The 22,863-nt window shown below is 41.8% G+C and overlaps 1 protein-coding gene across 5 annotated transcripts in view; it reads right to left on the bottom strand.

The window, feature by feature from the left end:
* Positions 1 to 22,863, bottom strand: part of TJP2 (tight junction protein 2) — a 389,609-nt gene that overhangs the window by 225,982 nt on the left and 140,764 nt on the right. For all 5 annotated transcript variants that reach the window (XM_078862279.1, XM_078862275.1, XM_078862278.1 and 2 more), the window contains 6 exons: positions 15,816 to 15,994; positions 14,520 to 14,616; positions 10,600 to 10,750; positions 9,265 to 9,352; positions 6,664 to 6,883; positions 2,089 to 2,270 (listed from right to left, as the gene is read on the bottom strand). In XM_078862279.1, coding sequence (XP_078718405.1) covers positions 2,089 to 2,270; positions 6,664 to 6,883; positions 9,265 to 9,352; positions 10,600 to 10,750; positions 14,520 to 14,616; positions 15,816 to 15,994 — 917 coding nt within the window. The remainder of the gene's footprint in view (positions 1 to 2,088; positions 2,271 to 6,663; positions 6,884 to 9,264; positions 9,353 to 10,599; positions 10,751 to 14,519; positions 14,617 to 15,815; positions 15,995 to 22,863) is intronic.

Below are 22,863 nucleotides of genomic sequence, written 5' to 3'. Positions count from 1 at the left end.
GAATTCCGTCCCCATGACCATATTATTAGCACTGGTGGCTACGTACGGTGCGAAAGAAGTTCAACACACATGCATATGTGCTGCCAATTCCACGTACCAGTTCAAGAGCAAGCTCAAGACCTTCCCTCTCTCTGCTTTTAATTATCACCGTCTCTTGTCTACCAAGTGTCTTCAAATGTCCCTTAGCTTTAAATTACATATTTAAAGGTCACTGTGATTAACAGGTCCCAATGCTTTGTAAACAGCTTTGAGATGTGGTCCCATTTCGATGAACACTTATGGATAATGTATAACATTTGTATCAAAGTAATTTATATAAATTCTATAAATTGTGTAGCAACATACAAACAAATCAAATGTAAGCTGGTTATAGGAATGGGTCTCATTTGTTTTCTTTAAATTATTACTATTGTCTTACAGAATCAAATATGCCACACGAAACGATGAATGTGTTAGTCACATGTCACTCTTAAATCACATTGAGAATGTGTACATGATGGAATTCATCATTTACTGTATCGATCTTCGAATTAATACAATTATAGAATTGTCATTACTAATGCTACTACTCATGATATAACATTTCTAATTAATTACTGAGTTGCTCAAATCCAAATGTTCACAGGTTTTATAAAAAACGTCAGTATTGAAATAACAATAGGTTTATTCTCATGCAAATTAAACAAATGATGAAAATTCATTAAATGACTAATATAGGTTAGGTGGATTTTAGGATACGATTTAGAATGACAAATTAAAATTACTTGTGAGTAATACACGAGTTTCGATTTAAAGCTTTCGTGACTGCAGGGATTCATCTTCTTGGTTCTTTCGGTAAAGTCACGTAGAAGGGAAATAATAAAGTAATAAAAATGAAACATAATAAAATACTATTATATAATAAAAGAATATAATATTATTCAATTTCGATTTCAAGCTTTCGTGACTGCAGGGATTCATCTTCTTGGTTCTTTCGGTAAAGTCACGTAGAAGGGAAGTAATACAATAATAAAAATAAAACATAATAAAATAATTCTCACGGCGTTTCGGCTACAACACAAGCAGCCATGAATATGCTAAATTCCTCTTGATATGCACATTCTTTTGTTAAGGCGCTCTTCTTCCACCTCCAACCCAGCTTATATATCAGCTCCAAGCTTGGCAGTGTCTCATTCTTCACCTGAAGACGGCTGTTTGCGTTGTAGCCGAAACGTCGTGAGAATTATTTTATTATGTTTTATTTTTATTATTTTATTACTTCCCTTCTACGTGACTTTACCGAAAGAACCAAGAAGATAATACACGAGTACTGTACCGTTATGTCAGGGTGTATTTGGGATGCAGTAAACATTTACCACAATTTTAATTGAAACCAAAGGTTAAAAGTACAACTCTGAAAACCACACTGCAGCTTTATATCGTGTCAATATGCCACGATGCAGAATGCACATTAAAAATAATTACAAAGTTGTATTTTTTGTTTAACCAAAAGTAAAAACTGAAATGAGCTGTAGGTGTGTTGTAAGTACAAGGCTCTGGAAATGAATTATCCATTGAATGCGGTAAAAGCTTGCTTATTCTGAATCCAAATAGATCTGTGAAATAAAATTGGATGATCATTTCGTGGGACGAAAAAAGGAACAAAATATACGAATAAAATTCCTACAAAATTTAGTTGCAGCATATGCAATGCACCATATTGTTCGTGACATTTTCTAGCTATAAAAATTTAAGAGCGTTGGCAGTGGTATAAAAACAAAAAGAGAAAAAGCCTCGTCACCAACATTGTTTCATAACAAAAAAAAAATATTGGCCAACCGTATTTTATCTTCATATGGTAGTGTTAATTACCAATGAATACTAAACTAAACACTTATTTTTATTTTACCAGGTAAGGTCCACTGAGCTATATAGCTCTTTTTCAGAAACGACGTTGCCAAAAAATGATAGCTCAACGAACAAATGCACGTTGATTCTAAATATGCAGAGAAAAAAACTGAGAACTTGGGCAAAAATCCACGTGACCACGGGTTTCTCGAAATGCTTCAACTGCCCTTCCCACCGCGCGCTACGCGGTAACTCGCTCACCTTCCCTGAGCACCACCCGCTCGTAAGCAGGGAACTTGGTCTGCACGGGCTGCGTGGCCAAATCCTCGCGGCTCTTGCGCACGTTGCGCTTGACGGAGCGCAGGCCGCGGAAGCGCCAGAAGTCGGCGCGGTCGCCCCCGGCCACCTTGGCAAACGACTGCAGGTTTGCCAGCTGCTCGGCCCTGTGGGACAGAGGGGACGTGGTCCGAGCATGTCAACGAGCGAGCGAGCGAGCGAGCGGCACGCATTCCGCCGACTGTATCACCTCAGCCACGCTTTAGTACATTTAATCGTTCATGCTATTCTCATTGCGCTAGGCTTTCACGTAGGCGCGGCGTTTCACAGACAATTGTAATCTGCCAGTGAGGAGAAATGTTGCTACGTAGATTTGCCCAATTGAGAAATATGCTAACCATTTTTCAAAATTTGGCAAATATTAAACGAGACGTTCGCAAACATGTTCTCATCTTTTACAAATAACATCACAGCATCTTTAATGTCTAGTGTGAAAGGGAGGGCACCTATTTATGGTTTACATATCCGCAGTATTAACCAGGATGGCTGCTGGGCTCGAACCACAAACCTCTGCAATAAGAGCCAACGTGCTGCCCCCCAGGGTGTGTAATTTACTACGGCTTGGCCATGTCCACCAAATGTCTACCACCACTGGCCGACCAATGGAAATCTTCTTCTGTGTAATTGCCCAACAAAGAGGAGCTCTTAATATGTGAAGATTTAGTCAAATGGATAGTACATGTTATGGGTGTCGACTGTCTATACAACATATGTACATGGAGATATGTTGAACTTCTATTTCTCCGTACGTAGCCAACCGCGCGAATCGGAGGTGCGGGGGAAGGACAAAATGCGTACACTATATTTGTGTACATATTCACTATAAATTACAGTCCGCATATTTATATGCTTGCCCAAGTGGTATCCACACAGATGTTCCAATGTAGAAAAATAGTCAAACAGCTGCCTTTAATTATTTAGGAATTGTATCATAAAAAAAATGTTTTGTATATGTTTTTTTTCATTATGCATTCAAGTAATATTATAATGGTTAATGCTTGAGCTGTATACGGGCCGTCTACAGAGGCTCATTTTGTTACAACCGAGCAATGGTTAAGAACACCATGTGTAATTTTATTAGCAAAAACGGCAAAAGGTCACCTGCAATGTCTTGTACAAGTCACCAAAACGCTTAAGGTCATTTCAGTTAGTGAGTTTTTTTTTTATTCATAATGTACTTTCTGAGCTCCTTAAACAAGGCCTCATATGCAATATGCAAGTATAATGTAGAAATAAAAATTGTGTACGTTGGCTAACCTGAGGGTCTGAGTAGCGGTAGCAAGATAAATGTTCACATTTACTAATCGCGCGTTCGCTGTCAGAATACTGCGCAACTTCGGATATTTACTGAGGATTGTGGAAGAGAATAATGTGCACGTCCATTCATTGCCTTTCTCAAGTTATGGGCCCCCTGGGAAGAGTATGAAAGACCCAACACAAGGCCTCATCGGCCTACACTTTCATCAGTCAAGGTTGATCTAAAAGAGAGTTTTTCGCACCTGATCACCAAATTCCTCTTTCCACTACAATGACGAAGGTGCCGAGAGATTAAACATTAAAATGTTCTCTAGGTGGTCAGACAAATCAAGGGGCTCATGTCAGATTTCTGAACTGACATTTGTGAATTGCTGGAGTCAAATATGGGAAGTCACCCATGATTATGTACGGGTCTTACGTTTTGCGAGCTATTGCTCTGAGCCTTGCCAACAATTACTCTATTAACAAACCAATTATATCAAATTGAATTAGTAATTTCATTTAATTCAGCATATTTCATCTGTGAGGACTCAATATTCATTTGATTTAAATATTAATAGAATTAATTACAGGACATGAATGAGCACTTTCTTTTTAGTCGTCGATAAGGAAGATCTATTGAAGACTTTTTGGGATGTAAAAATTCCGTAAAAAGACAGCTCCTCCTGATGATGACCACTCGTGTTGCGATCGAAACGTCATAGTTTTTTGTTATTTTCTTTGAACCTATCTACGTGACTTCACCGAATGACCCAAATAATATTCATTATAACAGTTAACATGCAAGTGCAGTAACTCTAGACGAGTAATAATGATAACATGAATAATGCTTACATACTAACTTAGCAATCTTTGGAAGAACGTAATCAACCAGGTAAAGTGTTAACTGTCTGTTGTGTTAGCCGACTCTCTGTGTTGCATTGCATTACATTTCTAAGTTTACTAGGTTTTATTTCTCAAGCTTCCAATTTCTCTCCTCCTGCTGCAGATCCCACGCCCCCCTTGTCTCTCATTGACGTTGATAATTTCTCTGCCCCCCCCCCTCTCTCTATATATAATACCTCGTCACAGAGGCGTTGTTTCTCTGTGTGTCCCTGTGTGTGTCTCTCTCTCTGGTTGTCTCTGTCTTTGTGTGTCTCTCTCCGTGTCTGTGTTTGTCTCTCTCTCTCTCTGTGTATGTGTATCTCTCCGAGCTTGCATTTACATGCAGTTCTCACCTGATTAAGATTGCTTGTGTTGTAATCGAAACGGCGTGTTCTATTATTTAATTTATTTTTTATTTCTACGTGACTTTGCCGAAAGAACCAAAGAGTTATACTAACTTAATTTAGCATTATTTGCCAATTATGTCTGAATAAAAAAAGGCAACGCATTGCGAAACATAAATGTGGAATGTACACATATAAAGAATAAATATAGCCATGGTCCCAATATTCCACACATTACCCATCGTCTGTTGGGAAATGAGTTGTCTCATGAGTTGTGTGTGTAGAGCTGTGATACTTAATGATTTGAGTCATCACATCTACCCCTCTATTTAAGGATTTCTCCACAAATCTGGCTGTCGCCTGATGAAGCTAGTTGTAATTACTGGCGAAACGTCGTACTCAGATCGTAAATGTTGTGGCTTTGCTCTCCAACACACCGGTGTGCTGTACTAGTAACGAATTAGAATGTTCTGTTTACGTGACAAACCTTACTAATTGGCTGTGTCGGGTGGTGGCAGGTTTAACGACACATTTATATATTTACGCGACCTCACCCCAAAACACCTGTATTATGTACTCTACCTATTGTTCTTCGACGAGGTAATGCGTGGGGCTTGGCGATGGAATCGCATCATGGGCAGGGTCATGCTGGGCATGACTTGTAGGAGGGGTTTCTTGTCTTTAAAGAGGCAGGATGTGGGGGGGGGGGGGGAAGGTGGTGGCCACCATTTTTAAAGAGGCCCGAGTAATTGACCGCAAGAAAAGTACTTGATTATAGTTTGGAGTTGATTAATTCGACTTAATCAACTAATCGTAACAGCTCTAGTTGCGTGCCACACATTCCATGAACATGACCGTTATGTTTGAGTCGCTGCTACCGCGGGCTGGCCCACAGGGGGCGATAAACCCACGTTTAAAACCAACAAGCTGGTTTGCTTCAACAAGCAGAGCACTACAACATTGGGTCCAAAGCAAATCATTAAAATCTTAATAAAACAAATATTAAGTGGAAAATTCTTTGAATGCCACGTTAAAATGTAGTTAAGTCGCTTGTATCAATACATCTTATAGGTATTTGAGACGTATTGGGGCGAGCAATCGTACAGCGGTTTGTACACTGTGCTATGAATCCATTGAGGTATCATCACCAGCCAAGCTCCATTCGTTGCTAGATTAAAATCTATTCATGAGGATGTAACAGCTGTGAATTCTAGAATATTACATTTTGGGTCTATAACTAGACATTTCCAAGTAACATCGTTTTTATAACTTGGAACAAATATAATTGGGTATATTCTACAGTCTATAACTATTGTAGAAAAATCCAAAGTACTGATTCTTCTAATATGGGCCCCAAAATTACAGACAGGGTCAGCCTAAGGTTTAAATAGCATGCTCAACACTTAAAAGTACACTATCTCCACCATCAATGAACAAAGTAATTCATCTCCCATGAAGTTTGATAACAATCAGGGAAAGCCCCCAAAATTAAAGTTAGTTCTTAAGACTCACTGTATTATATTTTTAAAAGGTTTTTTGTATATGGCATGCTAACTTTGACATGCCACAACATCACATGGTATTTACTTGCCACGGAAAAACCTTGTTTGACATGTGGTCAGCGGTAGCAGTGCTTGTTCTCAGAAGCCCACACAAAGACAAATATCCCCCATATAGTCTTAATCCAGTTGGGGTAAGTGTTGTTAGTGACCACATATGAAGGCCGGCACGGTACACGAGAGGGTGGGTGGCCAGCACCATGCCTGACCACCTTTGTCTCCCCAGCGGTGATGTTTACACATCACACCAGGTACTCATATGTGGCTGAGTCGACCTAGCGGAGGCCTAGAAGCGGTTCAGATAATAGTCACTGGTGTTGGTGGCCGTGAGCGGGAATCAAACTCAGGTCAGTGGGTTCGTAGCACAGTGCGCAAACTACTGTGCCACCACTCCCCATAGTGCTTGTTCTCAGAAGGCAACACACACACACACTGCAATGTCGCTGCGGTTGTGCGGCTCGTGTGCACCACCCCACCTGTTCTTGTTGGGGATGATGCCACGCTCCACCTCCTGGTGATTGCGGCCGATGCGAATGGCGAGCCACGAGCCCAGCTTGCCGTTGTAGAGGGTGTCCACCACCCGGAACACCTCGCCCCGCGTGAAGCTCAAGCCATAGGGTGTCTCCTTCTCGTAGCCAAAGTGTGTGCGGATGTAGAAGGAATCCCCCACGTCCGACTCCACCACCCGCCGATAGACTGCAATAGCGGAGAAAGAGAAAGACCCCTGTATAGCGATATAAACCGTTAGCGAGCGACCCGTTTGAAAGTCAGCGCGGCACACAAGAGGGCGTGGGGTGGACAGCACCACACCAGGCTGTCTTTGCCTCTCCAGTGCTTACATTCGCACCTCACCAGGTACTCATTTATTGTTGAGGCGGCATAGGGGAGGCCTAGGACAAGTTCAGATTCACCACTGATGTTGGCCATGAGCATGAATTTAACTCAGGTCGCCAGGTTTCTAGCATAGTGCACTAACCACTATGCAACCGCACTCCACTGCAATAGCACACACATGCCCATGCGTCTGCATTCTAATGATAATATAAACTACAAGTTCCTAAATTAATTTCTGCCACGATAAATCAAGTGGCACTTGATTAGGGTGCACTAATCACAGTCGAGAGGTCGAGAGATGAAATCCCAGTCTCTGGGGTCAACTCAGGCTGTCATCCATCTGGTCGAGATGAAATATGTGGTAGGTACCACGTTGTGGGATAAAAGCAGTGGTCGACCAAAGGAAGAATTTTGCCCCTGTCACGAAAATCTGAAATGTCCACAACTGACTTAAGGCCCCCTATGAGAACAAGCACTAACAATAATAAGTGTTGTGAAGGTGTCCTTTATCTTGGATAATATTCGATTTTCTCAACCAGGTTTTACCTTGCGATGTTTCACGAATACTTTTTTTAATAAAACATTAATGGACGAATGGGCCGAAAACATTGAAAACTCTGCGCATTGGGGTGTCATCACCAGATGTACTGCATCTTCTGGCAACCTCTGAGCTAAGGGAGTTGGGAGTTCCACAGCACATGAGCTATGTATGGTATCCAACAACCTCTCTTCTAAAGTGATGAAGATGCATTTAGAGTATTTGGCTGCTGTACATTTCCACGTGATAAGCCACTTTGTTGAGCTATCATTTGTGACCAGGTCACTTCTGAAAAAGAGCTGTATAGCTCAGTGGGCCTTACCTGGTAAAATAAATATTATTTAGTTTTCATTTCATTTTAAGTACACCAAAACTTGCACAACATATGTGGCAGTGTTTTATGAAGAAAAAAACGTATTTAATATGGTACAAATTACATTTAAACAATTATTTTAAATAACATGTCTGGACAATAACATCAAACCCTCAGGAATTTATGATCTGGAACATATTGCATGGATTTTCTTCATGTGCATGGTTTTCTGAAATGTGCTGTTTGATTAAATCAAGTAAGAATATGAATTACTGTATAATGAAAGTATGCAAGCAGATGGCACTACATTTTTGTCGTAGTGTTCAGCTTTAATGGCAGTGCGATATGGAGAATGCTGCATTGCGCATTTAGCTTTGCTTTTAAAATACTTTATATGCAATGCCCATACATCTTCCATGAAGACTCGGCGTAATTATGAGATAACTGCAATTTCTGAAAATTGATGCTAATTATATGCCGCCCACATCACGCCTAAAACTGCCGATGATGAGAATGTATGAATGATTTTACCGCTGTAAACGATGAATGACTGCCAAGGGATTACCAGGTTTCTTACATTCTGCCAGATGTCAGAATTATGTGATTTTAATGGAACAAAAATATCATAATTTTGTTAAAATTGCGAGTGTTCTCCATTTTTAGAGTGGCATCTGTGTCTCTCCAAACTGCTCCCCCCTCTGTCTTTGCTCAAACCCATTCATTGTGTGACTGCATTTGACCAGTTGGCACTTTTCATGCAGTGTATAGTGGTGACTCTTGCTTTTGGGGCACACAGATCACTATAAAAGTGGTATGACTCATCTTGGACAGCATGAAACTATGCTGAGAAATGTGTAATGTGTAAGAGGAAGGAACAATGATCAATTGCCGGCTGTGTCAATATTGGTAATACACTGTTGTATATGCCCGACTGTTTCACACTGTGTCAAACATGTCTGATGAACACGTACTCCCTTTAATCCTCTTTCAAGGGGAACACTAAGTTGATGTTGCATTAAACATCACGACATTTTACACATGGCCACATTCATGGAAATACTCACTAAGAAAATGATCAAGAAACACTCATTCATCAGCAAACGCATGGCCTGCAAGGAAGAATCGATGAGGCCAATAGATAGGTTTGGGTGAGGCAGTGCTACAAACTCTTGCTACTTTGTCCAGTGTTTGCAACTTACCCAGCACTAAACATCTGAGACCAATTAGGCTGTTTCAAACTGTTAAGCAGGCATGCCAACTTATTATTTGCGAGAATTTTTTTTTTCCTAAAAAAATATTCTATCATGAGACGTTGCCTTTCCATAAAGCAGCTGTTTAAAGTATTCCCTCTACTGGGTACTCCATTGTGGCAGCGAGATGATTAAGGCTCACCGTCCTTCTTGCGCTGAGCCAAGATGCTGACTTCCTCCCCCTTGGGCAGCTCAAGGAGAAAGAGCACAGCTTCCTCTCGAATTATGTTCTGAAAATCCACATTGTTTACCTGAAACACGACATAACAAGCCAATCTGTTAACCGGCGCAGGCAGCAGTCATTCTTTTTTGTGGGGCTGCTGGGGCACTTTGTTTTGACAAACTTAATTGTCATGACTGAATCAGGCTGGGAGCCAATGGCACAAGGCAAAAACAACAATCATTTATTTGCTTACATAATGGTTCAATGAAAATCCCAGAGAAGTAGAATTGACGGCAATAGCACAAGAACGCTAATATTAATCGGATCCATTATACAACAGGACATTTCAGTTACGTAATGTGGGGAGGAAAAAAAACGGAATCGCCCTGTTAAGAAGCACTGCCGTGAAATATTTAAAACTCGTCATCTAAGCAAGAATTCAACCTAAACGTGCAAAAAGGACAACACAGGTTGAAACACATTTGCCCATCAATATCAGATTAGAAATTATGTATTGTTATTAAGCCATATTAAACACTGTACTAATGCAGAGTTGTGCATCGATTAACATTTGCTAGTTAAGAGAACTGCTTGTGATCAGTGTTAGAAAGATCTATACAACTGCTGGCATGCTTTTATTCCTTTTCTTCCGTGCCATATTTCCTGCCTACTCGGTTATTTCATTATTGATCAGGTTTTTCAGAAATTACATCTTTGCCATACTATTGCATTAAAACAGAATTATAGCGATGAAGGTGGGATGGCTGCTGAATTGTTAAAGAGCACACAAGAGCTCCTGCATTATCTCTCTTCAGACGCTCTTAAAATGTGTTTTCGTGCCTTGTGTGCAAGCTACTAACATTCTAGATATGGCAGAATATTGACAAATATGGTCTCATTGGGAATTAAATATTAATAGAAGGTTGTTGACCCATGAAATGTGGAGACAAAATCATCAGGGGTAGAGGTCCAAGACATGTTCAGATGAGACTAATCATGAATGTACACATTCAGGCATTGAACCGAGGCCGTTGGGTTAGCAGCACCGCTCCTGACAGCTACAATTTGCCACTAAGTGGCGATGACATCACCGCAATTGCTTGTGCCAAATGAGGAACATTTTGAGGCCACGTGAGGTGGCAAAGGCTTGCTGGCAGAAGGTCATGGGACAGACCCAGGTGTTATAGGTTAACTGGCTAGGGTAACTGGCAGATGCACGACCCATACTTCCCACCACCAACTGTGCCAACTCCCTCCCTGACAAGCACGCACAAACACGTACACATCCAAAATCACAGATGCCCGTAGCCTTGCCTTGAGTAGCTGGTCCCCTTCCTCCAGCCCTTGGGTTGATGCGGGACTGCCTTCTTGCACGCCCGCCACAAAGATGCCCACGTCATTTCCACCAGCCAGCCGCAGGCCAACGCTCTCGCCCTTCCTAAACTTCACTAGCTTCATCTCCATGCTGCACAAAGAGTCCACGGCACAAACATTGCCCACGGGAATAACATGACGTGTCATTCAACTTACAGTTAACGAATGCATTTTGAAGATCTATGTGGAAGTGGGTGTATGCACTAAATACAGGTGTTTAGATGTCCAAAAACCAAATAGACACCGATTACAAAGGCATAATTTCTGCATTAACCACACATATTTGAAGTAAACTATGCAAACAAATGTGCTTTTGGCCTGCACCAGAGACTGCCTCTTGTGTGGCTTTGTCTTACCCGTGCTATCGACTAAAGGCCGCCAAAAGGAGAACAGCACAAGGACGTGAAAACATCATTGCATTAATAGCACGGGTTCAAGCAGTTATATGCTTGGTAGAAACATGAAGCACAATTTCTACTGTACTAGCTTTACTACCCGGCTTCGCCCGGGACTTGGATTCACCACGCCCGGCCGCCTTTGTCTCCCGAGTGGCAATGTTCACACACCACACCAGCTAGTCGATTGAGGCTGAGTCGACCTAGGGGAGGCCCAGGACCGATTAAAATAATCGTCACCGGTGGTGGCCGTGAGCGGGAATCGAACTTGGGTCGCCGGGTTCGTAGCGCAGCGCGCTAACCACTACACACAACTCTCAGGGTGCGTACGGCAGTAAACAACTGAAATAATAAAGCAATGCTGCGCGAAGAATGCCTTAGACCTGCAACACATTTGTATTTCACTTTACCCGCCATCAGCTGGCACACTCCGTTACGCTTCCGCACACGGGTCACATGACAGATGTGACGTCACAGCTTGCTTGCCGTGCAAAATATATGCATTATTGCGCCCCCCCCAAAAACATTTTCAAAAGTGTATTTTTTTTAAATTTTTGCATGGTGTACAGTCTGGAAAGTACCCACATGGCAAATTTCAAGTTTGTTGCATGTCGAGAAGTACGCTAAACATTTTGAACAGACACGCATAATAGCAAATTTCCCTTTTATATATATTGATAAAATAAAGAATAATGGCACGTTAGTTTGAGATTTGTGAGCAAAAATAATTAAGACAAACTGAATTGTGCCTTTGCCAACTTGAAACACCGAGCATATGGTTCAGAGGACATTGCGTAATAAGCCTGATGCGCAGAGGCTGAACGTTTTGAGCACAAGAAAATCTGCGTGAAAATAGTGCAGCCGCCCATGTGTGCTGTTTCAATGACTTACAGGCGTGCACCCATAAATGCTCACAACGATGCGGCCATAAAAGCTCATCAATGATATCATAATTCCCTTATAATGGTATCATAAAAGGTCTCTTGTCATATGGCATCGATACTTAACATTACATGCCATATAATGATCAGCAATGAAAACAAATTATTACATTCCTATCGCCGAATGTTAACGGGTTTTTATATGCTGCAAACTTTAACAAAGCATGTTTAAAAATATATATATATATAATTCTTGGAGGAAAAGGGAATGGCTGGAGAGTAACAAAAAAAGTTTTCATTTCATACAAAGTGTATGGAAAAGCATGCAGTCAGGTGACGTAGTGCGAACACAGCATGATGATATTACCGTATTTCAAAGAGATAAATTAATTATGGTAGAAAATACTGAGCACCAATAGATGTATGTATGCATGAATCGATGCTAATGGGGCAATGTTGAGAAATTAGACCCTCTATGAAACATGCACAAAATTCCTGTGGCTTTAACGCATAATATATCCCTGCCATGTCTTCTTCTCAGTGAATTGTTGCTAATGTGTGGTTGGCAGGGCTACTACACACATACCACTGTGCACATACCACTTGAACGTTGACAAAATGAACACTGCAGTTTTAAAAGCCTTAGTTTATATACATGTAAAATTCGAAGTAAAAATTCTGGGTAGCAAAGAGCACTGCCACATTTTTTATGTACAATGCATTCAAGTGTATATTTGTTATATTATTTGTGTCTTTCGGTAAAGTCACGTAAATAGGTTGTTGTGCATTACATAAAACAATGTTGTTAAGCTTTTTAGTAACATAATTTAGTAACATAATTCTGTGAGAATACAATAGGCAACATTTTAGATTTTCCCACTTTGTGTGAGTGTGCACATCACAGGTTAAGGTTCTCGCTTAGAGCGGAATCCAAAGCATTTAATAAAAACTGAATAACAATAAAATAAGTAATCGCAATGTAATATTTACTAAAAACACAAATGTAGAGTTCAATCCGAGTTACTTAGCATCACCACGACACAGCGGACATTGAAGGATGAACATATTTTCTGAAGGGCTCAAAGAATAGTTTTTTTATAAACGTAAACAAATGAAGAGAGTGGACACTAACAGCACATGTAATCCAAGAGAAGAGATAATCAAATACTTGAACCAGTGCACATACGCACAACACCTTCTAGTTCAATCAATGTTACTAAGTGAACACAATTTGTTGACATGCTACCGTACAAGTAGATGGGTTTCGTGCATAATTTTGGATCGGCTGGAAGTGAGTGGATCTGGGATGCTCTTGAGTTTCTTTACGTGGTGTTTTGTTTGTACGAATATTTTGCCAACACAAACGCCTGCAAGATATTGAAGCAAATAAAAAATCCAAAAGCAAGAGACGGCCACGAAGACCGATTTGTGTAATATAATGAAAGGAGATCATTGCTCTGATGTTCACTCCTGTGCTGAAATTCAAACCCTCAGGCCATGGTCCTTTATGTATGAGAATATGAGTTTACGATGACTAAGTAGGATCCAAGTGCCGTAAAATTTTGCTAAGGCTCCTGCCGCTAAATTTTATATTCATAGTAAAGCCACATGAATGTATGTTTTAAGGTGTATTGACAAAAAATTGGCAGGTGTGTAACAATGCATGACTTCATGGATTAAAACTGAAGATTTGTGCAAGAAAGATTTGTGGAATTTGTGCGCGCGAGAATCGATTCTCGTTGGTACGCATATAGTGTGCATGGAGACACTAAATTTTACCCCCATATTTAAAACAGATGTTACAAAGCACCCCGATATATAAAAAAAAAACTCAATTCTTAAGTGAAATTGTGACCCCAAAATCGTGGCAATTCATTCTACAGCTAGGGGCATGATGAAGGCCCCTCTGTACATTGTCAGTCATTGAGATATTTGATCATACTTTTCCACACTCGTAAGTGCAGGTTGGTAAAGAGATATCACTTGCCGATAATGTTAGCTGTTGCCTGGAATTGCATTAATGGGTCGTCGGACAGGTGAGCTTCACGTTGTTTCTGTGTATGAGTGTATATGTGTGTATGTGTGTTGAATTTCTCTCTTACTGTATGTAGCCAACCGTGATAATCAGAGGTGTGGGGAAGAACAAACTAAACACATAAAGCAGTTCTAAAGAAACGAGTTTTCAATCTAGATTTAAAATTGCATAGCTTCAGTGGCTTCCTAATATCGGAAGGAAGAGCATTCCTGATGGCTGCAAAAGTGCATCTCAAAGCGCGCGATGCGGAAGCCGTCTTTGTTCAATGGCTAGCCAAACGCCGCTGGGAGGATGACCGGAGTTCGCGTGATGGTTGATGCTCCTTGACGAGATCAACAAAGTATTGTGTTTCATTTGTGGCAAGCACTTTGTGTGTAATGAGTGAAAAATAACTTGATAGCTCATCGGATTCCTCCAAAATAAATAAATATTCTGATTCTGCATTCGTTCAGCAAACCGGAAACCAATGCAGCTCGACGAGCACTTGATGGACAAGGTCGGACCTTGCAGTGTGTGTGTGTGTGTGTGCGTGTGTAAATGTGGACTTACCCCTGATACTGAAGAGTACTGTTGGGCAGAGCGGGTGTGGGGCTCACCGGGAGGTCAACATCGGGCTGCCCACCTCGACTGAACGTGGGCCGAGGCTCTGTTAGCAAAGGAAAGGGCAAAAGGAGAACCACATCTCAATTGATCTTGAATGTGTCGATACACGGAAGCCATGCGTGCTTCCGATTACAGTAATTAAAAACACAAATTGGCTTGGATTCTAATTTCCAATTAATTTAATGCTCTCGTGTACTGTGTTAATTGTGAAGGTGTATAAGTTACAGAGCAAGGAATAACATAATTAAATTCCAATTCAATTTTCATTTAGAATGGATGTTTTCCATCAGAGGAGCATGATAATAAGAATAACATGAATGACTGATTTGCTTAAAAGACTCCACACGTTTAAAATCTCAAGAGTCGCACAGTTTAGCATCACCAAGTGAACACACTACCCTGTGTGTTCATGTCATGTTGAGTCAATTTCACATGATTCCCACTGAAGCCATATTTAGCAAATGTCTCCATCAGTGAATTTTTGATGAAAGTGGAATGGAGCGTCTTTAACACTCCCCTGTACACAACAAACACGCAAGGATATTAAGAGAAATCCAGTTAGGGGCCGTCCATAAATTACGTCACGCGATTTTGGACGATTTTTACCCCCCCCCCCTCGTCACACGGCGTCACAAAAAGTCAGACCCCCCATCAAATATGACGTCACAAAGCTCTGCCCACACCCCCTAAAAGTAAAACATGCTTCAAATCGCTTTAAACTATTGTCATTGTAGTGCGTAATTAATGTGGCGCTGCACTCTGTTGTAGGAGAAAACATTTATTAAAAAGTCTATTTAATTAAGTAGAACGTGTTGTCTATATTTATTTAAAGTTGCGCATTTTGATGTGACGTCACATTTCTCAACCCCCCCCCCCCTCGTCACACATCGTCACAAATGTCTGACCCCCCCCCCCCCCAGGTGCATGACGTCATTTATGGATGGCCCCTTAAACTACACTGGCAAAGCTGCTCGCTTGCCTCATTTTCCTAAAAGCTCAAAAATTCACTCCAAGTTCGTGAGCCACCTGCGTAATAAATCCATAAGCACCCTTTGTGACCCTTTTAGCAAACTTGATCCAGCTGCCAGCAGTTTAAAATGTATGTCGGCGATTTCAATCAAGGGCCACAGAGCAACCTGTGGTGGCTCTCTGCGAGCAGACGACCACCACCCCCCCCCCCCACAAAAAATGCCGCCGCGGACCCTACTGCCGTGGTGGGCGCGGACATCACGGCGGTCGTACCAGCGGGTGGCGCTGTGCTTGTGCTGCTGCCGCCCCCTCCATCGGGCTGCTCGGGGCCGGTCACGACTTGGGGCGCGACGGCCGTGCCCTTGAAGGGGCCATCCTCCAGCTTCTTGAAGGGGGTGGGAACGGCGCCACCGGACAGCGTCTTGCTGGAGGGGTCGCTGCCACTCTTCGAGCTGTGAGCGGGCGTGCAGGAGGGAAGCAGCACACCGTTTTATGCCGCTTCATGGGACGGAGTTCGCATTCGAGCTGCAGTAATGTCCAAGCGAAGTTGCCCTGTGGTGATGATTTTGGGTGGCCTTTAAGAAGTGTGGTCTTTAAAAACGAGCGGCTCATTGTGAGCAGAGAGAGAGCGAGAATTGTTTTGAAAGGCCCCATCATGACACAATTGACCGAATGACTCAATTGCATATCTCAGTCAACCAAGAGAAAAAAATCATCTTGAGAACTATTTATTTGATCACTGGCAAGAGCCTATGATAAGCTGTGGGTTCGTCAGTACTCATATGCATAGCTCTGATGAATTGAATTAACTGCTGATTATTACAAACACTGACAGACTGCTGAAAAACAGAAAGGAAAGAAATTAGACTGAGGTGGTCTATACGAACATTATTTTAAGCTCAAAGCTTAGTGAATGTTTGGGGGGAAAGCGCCAATTAAAGTTTCAGTTCATTTTGTGCAACGAGGATCTACCCAACATGACGGACAATGTGGGAGTAATACGACACGTGTTTATATTCCCATACCTGTCTGTTTTTAATTATGGGAGATCACACTGCGGCATTTCGTGCAACCATATGCGTGCATGCACAAAAGACAAAGATTCCCCATATAGCCTTAACATACTTTGGGGGCAAGTGCTCTTAGAGAGCACCGACAAAGGCCGGTAGGGCACACAAGAGAGTGGGTGGCCAGCACCACGCCTTTGTCTCCCCAGTGATGATGCTTACACACTGCAGAAAGTATTTGAGGCTGGGTCTACCTAGATAATCGTCACTGGTGTTGCTGCCCATGAGCGGGAATCGAACTCAGGTTACCGGGTTCGTAGCGCCGCGCAACTAACTACTGTGCCACTGCTGCCCACGCGAGCGTGGATGTGTATGTGTGCGTGCATGCGAACACACACATGCACACGTGTACACGGAGACAAAGATCCCCATATAGTCATGGAGACCTTCAGGACAAGTGCTGTCATAGTGAGCGCCTTTTAAGGCTGGCACAGGGCGAGAAAGGGTGGCGTGACCAAGCACTGTGCCCGGTCACCTTTGCATCCAGAGTGCTTATGTTGACATGCCACAACAGGTACTCATTTCAAGCCGAGTTGACCTCGGCTGGTTCAGATAAAACTTGCGACTGATGTTGGCCATTGCTGGGAATTAAACGCAGATGGCCAGGTGCATGGCGTGCTAGCCACTGTGCGCTGCTCCCACCAACACAAATACACAGGAGCACATACACACATGCAGATACACGCACCTCTACATGCGTACACATGACAAAGATCCCCTTTATAGCCTTAACCGACTTTGGGGGCAAGTGATGTTAGCGAGCACCTATGAAGGCCGGCACAGCACACGAAGGGGGTGGATGGCCAGCACTATGCCTGACCGCTTTTGTCTCCCCAGTGGCTCATTTGAGGCCAAGTCAACCTAGAGGAGGCCCAGGGCAGGTTCAGATAATAGTCACTGGTGTTGGCCGTGAGCAGGAATCGACCTCGGGTCACCGAGTTCATAGCGCAGCGTAGCGCTAACCGCTACGCCACCGCTCCCCGTACACATGAACACCCTTGTACACACACATTGCTGTGGTTTTAATAAACACACAAATTCTTAGCATTACCATGTCTAATGCAACTGAATTCAACCAATATAATATCTTAGTTTTCTACATTAAACAAATAAATGCAGCAGCATAAGGTAGGGTTAAACCAATTGCTATGTTGCGTAACTATTGTGTACTTTAACGTAGAGTGCTCCAACAGAAGGATGTGTTCGGCTCGTGGGACCAGCTGTTTACGCATTACATAATGTATGCAGGTGTAGGGAAACTAGGCCTGGATAGCAAGCACTTGTAACTTGGACGTGTGATAATTTGCATGATAACAAGTGTCTTGCTAAGAAGACTCTCGCGGCATGATCCATCGTTAACGCTTCTAAAAACAGAGGTAGTTTGACACATGCTGGAAGCTGCGCACACAATGGGAGCAAAGAATGTCACACATTTTAAGTTGTGTGCATTTAAAAACAACACACTCTTTTCTACAACAATCCCGAGTGACGGTCCAAAGTCAGAATCGGAATCTTGCTTTTATCCTGGAAGAATCCGATGAGCTATGAAGCTCTATTTCACAGATGTCCAGCAGGAGCGGGGGTTCCTGAGAAAATGTAAGTCTCAAGACTTAAAACTGTGCAAGCAAATGTGTCTCGCCGTTGCACATTTTGGGTAGGATGATATGTGGGTTTCAGAAAAGCTGAGCATGTCAATGGAATATTTGTATGATTTACGTGGCCTCACTTATGGTCTGCGTGCCATTGTGTCCTTGGCACACGCCGGCGAGTGGATGTGTACGCAGTGTGCTCGTTCCAAGTGACATTCAATTTGCTATTGCCAAAATAAAGATTTGGAGGAATTACTTTAATACATTCAGGTATGAAACTCAAATAGCCATTCACAACACTGCATCACTTTTTTAAAATATATGATTTCCTCAAAAATCCGATTTCACTCAAGTGCCTTGTAATATCGCTTGCATTACCATTCTACAGAAGTCCACAATAATATCGTGGCACCCCTACAATATCTTATTGGGTTTTTTCATCTTATATATCATTGCTCATGCATTGTGAACCTCAAGCAGAAGTCATTGCTTTGTTGCAACCACTGGTAAGACATGTTACCGAGTTATCTTGGTTTGACACTGATGCTTCTCTAAATCTACACCAATTCTGGCTCCTGAGCTCGTACTCTGTCCATTTTGAAAAGAGATTGATCCGTGTCCACTCCTCACTTTGGTGAGAGATTGATCCGTGTTCACTCCTCACTTTGGTGAGAGATTGATCCGTGCCCACGCCTCACTTTGGTGAGAGATTGATCCGTGCCCACGCCTCACTTTGGTGAGAGATTGATCCGAGTCCACTCCTCACTTTGGTGAGAGATTGATCCGTGCCCACGCCTCACTTTCGCGAGAGATTGATCCGTGCCCACGCCTCACTTTCATGATCCCTGGGAAGGAAAGCTCTGGCAGCACAGAAACAGATGTGTTCTGGGCCAGGAAGCATACCCAGCGCCTTGGCCTTCTGGTCTCCACGCTCTGCGGGGGCCATGAGGCTATGTGGGCTTGGGTAATGTACGTTAGATGGGAGCCCGATTGGTCAGCTAGGTCTGTCCACAGGGTTGAGCATGTTTGACGCCCTTCAGATGATCGTTTGTTGTGAGTTCACGTGAAAAATCGGGGATCCACAATTTCAGCAGCGTGAATGTGGACAACATATTACCGCAAAAATTGTTGATGCTGTGGCAGTTGTGACGTTTTTGGCTAAATTATGGAATTGCGCAAGGTGTGCTAACAGTTTCCACTGCAGTAACACTGGTAACACATGGGGCCAATAGCAATAGGAGTATAGTAAACTATTTCAAATGTAAATAGCTAAATAGCCAGGCATACAACATCAATTATTCATTAACTTTGAAACTGGATGTGTTCTCATACACTACCATGTCTACTTAAAATTACATGCATAAAGATAACCAATTAAATTAGCATTACTATATTGCCTTTGTACACATCACTTGATGAAAGTGTGGTACTTCACACGTTTATAATTGGAATGTTCTCCCAATATTTAATATCCAAATGAAACAAGGTTATACTAATTTACTTTCTAAATGTTTACTGACAACCTTTGCCTGTAGTCTTGTGTAATACACAAGGGAAAAAGGGGTAATTAAAGAGCACATGTGTGCAAAATGCTAAAGACTCATAATGAAAAGCCTGAAGCAAGAACTACAATTGGACTGGACATCTGCATCACATTATAATTTGGTCATAGATTTTTACCACTGGCGTGAGCTTGCAAATATGGAGTATTTTAAGTAAGTGATTGCAGAGGGAGATAACCCCCCATCCATCTGCAATGATGTATGAATAGAGAGGCAAAGTGTTTTACACAGAAACACTGGCAGCACATAAATCATGACCGTTTACCATCATTTACAGTGGGTAACTCAATGTGTCGTGTGATATTCCAGTGACAAGTTACACACTCAAATATAATGCAATTCATAACGGAGTGGTTTTATAACGCACAGGACTATAACTTGACAGTCCAGAAATGTACACACTGTAGTGGAAAAATATCGCGTTTTCATGTTGTTGCCAATTATGTTCTTATTTATGTAATGCACACACAGTAGCACCACTACAAGCCTCTCCTCGATGTGAGATCTAATGCGTGGCTACACACAAGCTACAAAACTTTTCACCAGTCACAACTGATCAAGTGTGCGTTTGTACAAGGTTGACCAAGACAGCTCCCAAATTGGTTGTGAATAAGTTATTTGTATGCAGACGTAACCACGGCAGTAACAACCACCGCACACGCGGCAGCATTAAGCATGTCTGAGGATGGGGCCTTAGAGATACCAAGAACATCGGTGTCACAAACAGCTGCTCTATATGCATTCAATGCATCATCATCATCATCGATTTGTGGAGCAGACACATTAAAGATAATAAGCTCCCCAGCTCTTGGCCTTGCAAGTCAATTTTTAAAAAGTGCATGCCTTTAAAGCTAACTTTAATAAGGAACGAAAAAAGGTGGTTAAGATAGTTGATCTTTAAATACATGTACAGTACCACGTGTAAGATCCGTGATGAAGGTCTTTAAATATAGAACAAAATGAAGTCTCCTTTGCATATTTATCTGTCCACATAAAAAATATGAAAGCAGCACGGCCTTCTGGGAGTGAATGTTATCAACAGCATTAGTTCATAACTAACACATTCTGGACTGGATTTGACATCCATAGTCTCATCAACAGTCAGGCTTGCTTAAACCAAAGCTGGTCAACTGCCCAATGTAAATAGGCAAGGACACTCTCAGTAAGGAATGGGTCTTAGTCGACACAAAATTATATCATAGATAACGCACGATAATTCCAGTGTTGTGATTTGTTTTCTACGCAAATGCATTGTATTAAAGTCCGTATCCCTATAAGCGGCACTGCCTTCAGCACGCTTTCAATATTTAAATATAGTTTTGTTCATTCACATTCATGCTTTTACCTTTTGAGGTCAAAGTTGGCTTTGCTTGTATTTGAAAAGATGAACTACTTCTATAGTCGGTTTGTTGATGGTATTTATTTTGTGGGATGAAGACAAAAAAGCAAATACCTATCAACGGGGCAAATCAACACTGAAAAATACTTGCAGTTTGCAAAAACATTTTTTTTCAAATGAGGACATGTTGCATTATTTTTCGTGACTTGTCGCACTTGCTACGAGAACGTGTGAAACAAAGCAGGCTGCCTTTACAGTAGGTAAACAACCTGTCATGCTAAATCCTCCATTGTTTAGTGACGCTGTTAAACCTGTAATTCTCGCACTCTCTTTGTGTTAAAAGTTTCTGAAACCTTTTACTTTAGGACACATGGACAAAAGAAAATGATCACATGGACAACAATCAGGTGATATTTTTCAGTGAACTATATCACCAGCCACGTGAAATATGGTCAAACAACACCTATGGATTGACATAGGGTGCCGGAGGATTTAGTTCATCAGTATAATGACAAAGGGCCGTATAACCACGTTCCACTAAACAACTAGAGTACTCTAAAAGGTTATGAATGAAGTGTTTACAATGAACTCAGGTTCCATGACAACAACCAAGACACGACCTGTACGCATGGATAACAAAGATATCAACACAATCGTGAATAAACACTGCCCTCAAGGAAAATAGAAATTGCCCGACATTTCTAACATGAGCCCTTCTTCATAGCAGATCTATTATAAACCATGATTTCAATTATTTTCAATTAGAAATAAGTTACTTGTGCTTAAGCCTGTTCAATTGTTCAATCAAAAATTTTCCTGAATTTCTTGTTTCTTTTTCGATTTAAAGCTTTCGTGACTGCAGGGATTCATCTTCTTGGTTCTTTCGGTAAAGTCACGTAGAAGGGAAGTAATAAAATAATAAAAATAAAACATAATAAAATAATTCTCACGACGTTTCGGCCACAACGCAAGCAGCCGTCCTCTTACATAAAGTATTTTCCTTTAAGTTCTTCAGAAATGAGGAGTTTAGTTAAAGGAACATCCTCAAGCGGATCCTGTATAGCAGCGGAGATGCGTTCATAGTTGCATGATGAGCACCATTAGCAGGACAGCAGTAGTCAGTAAGAACTGTCAAAGGAACTTGCAAACCTTGTGTGCACAAACACTGATACAGCATTACACATACACCACTACATAGGCACATGTTATCCTCTCATCAACAGCCACGACCTTACAAAGCTGCCACCGTCTCTCACGATCCCACTCTCTATTGTAATCACTACGATCTAATGTATAATTGTACAATGATTGCAAAGCGCCTCGGAGTAAGGCCCTATATATATAAGGTAAGATAATCCACCTAGCATCTGCACACGAGCTGATTTCAGTGCTCCATCTCCTTGATTGTCAAAATTCCAGGCACTTTCCAGCCCTTGACTGCCACTCCAACATTTATTGACCACAGTGTCTCCACCGCATCTAGCGATGTGTCCTGCAACAAGCCCACGAACTTTTCTTAAACAGTTAGAACAATGTCTTTAACCTGCACATGCTCTCCAATCCGTGTGCTCCTCCGCCTGCTGCTGTCTCTAAAAGTAATTCCAAGCATGCATCTCTCCACGCTTCTTTGTGCAATTTTTCGTTTAAAAAACAAGAATTGTCCATGTTTCTGATCGATATGCCATTACCCTATAACCAGAACATATAATGAAACCTATATGTATTTTTATTTTACTTTACAGTATCAAGCAACAAAACAAATGT

The sequence above is a fragment of the Lampetra fluviatilis genome, chromosome 13 (genome assembly GCF_964198595.1).
Source record: "Lampetra fluviatilis chromosome 13, kcLamFluv1.1, whole genome shotgun sequence".
NCBI lineage: Eukaryota > Metazoa > Chordata > Hyperoartia > Petromyzontiformes > Petromyzontidae > Lampetra > Lampetra fluviatilis.
This window is presented reverse-complemented; position numbering and strand designations above follow the sequence as displayed.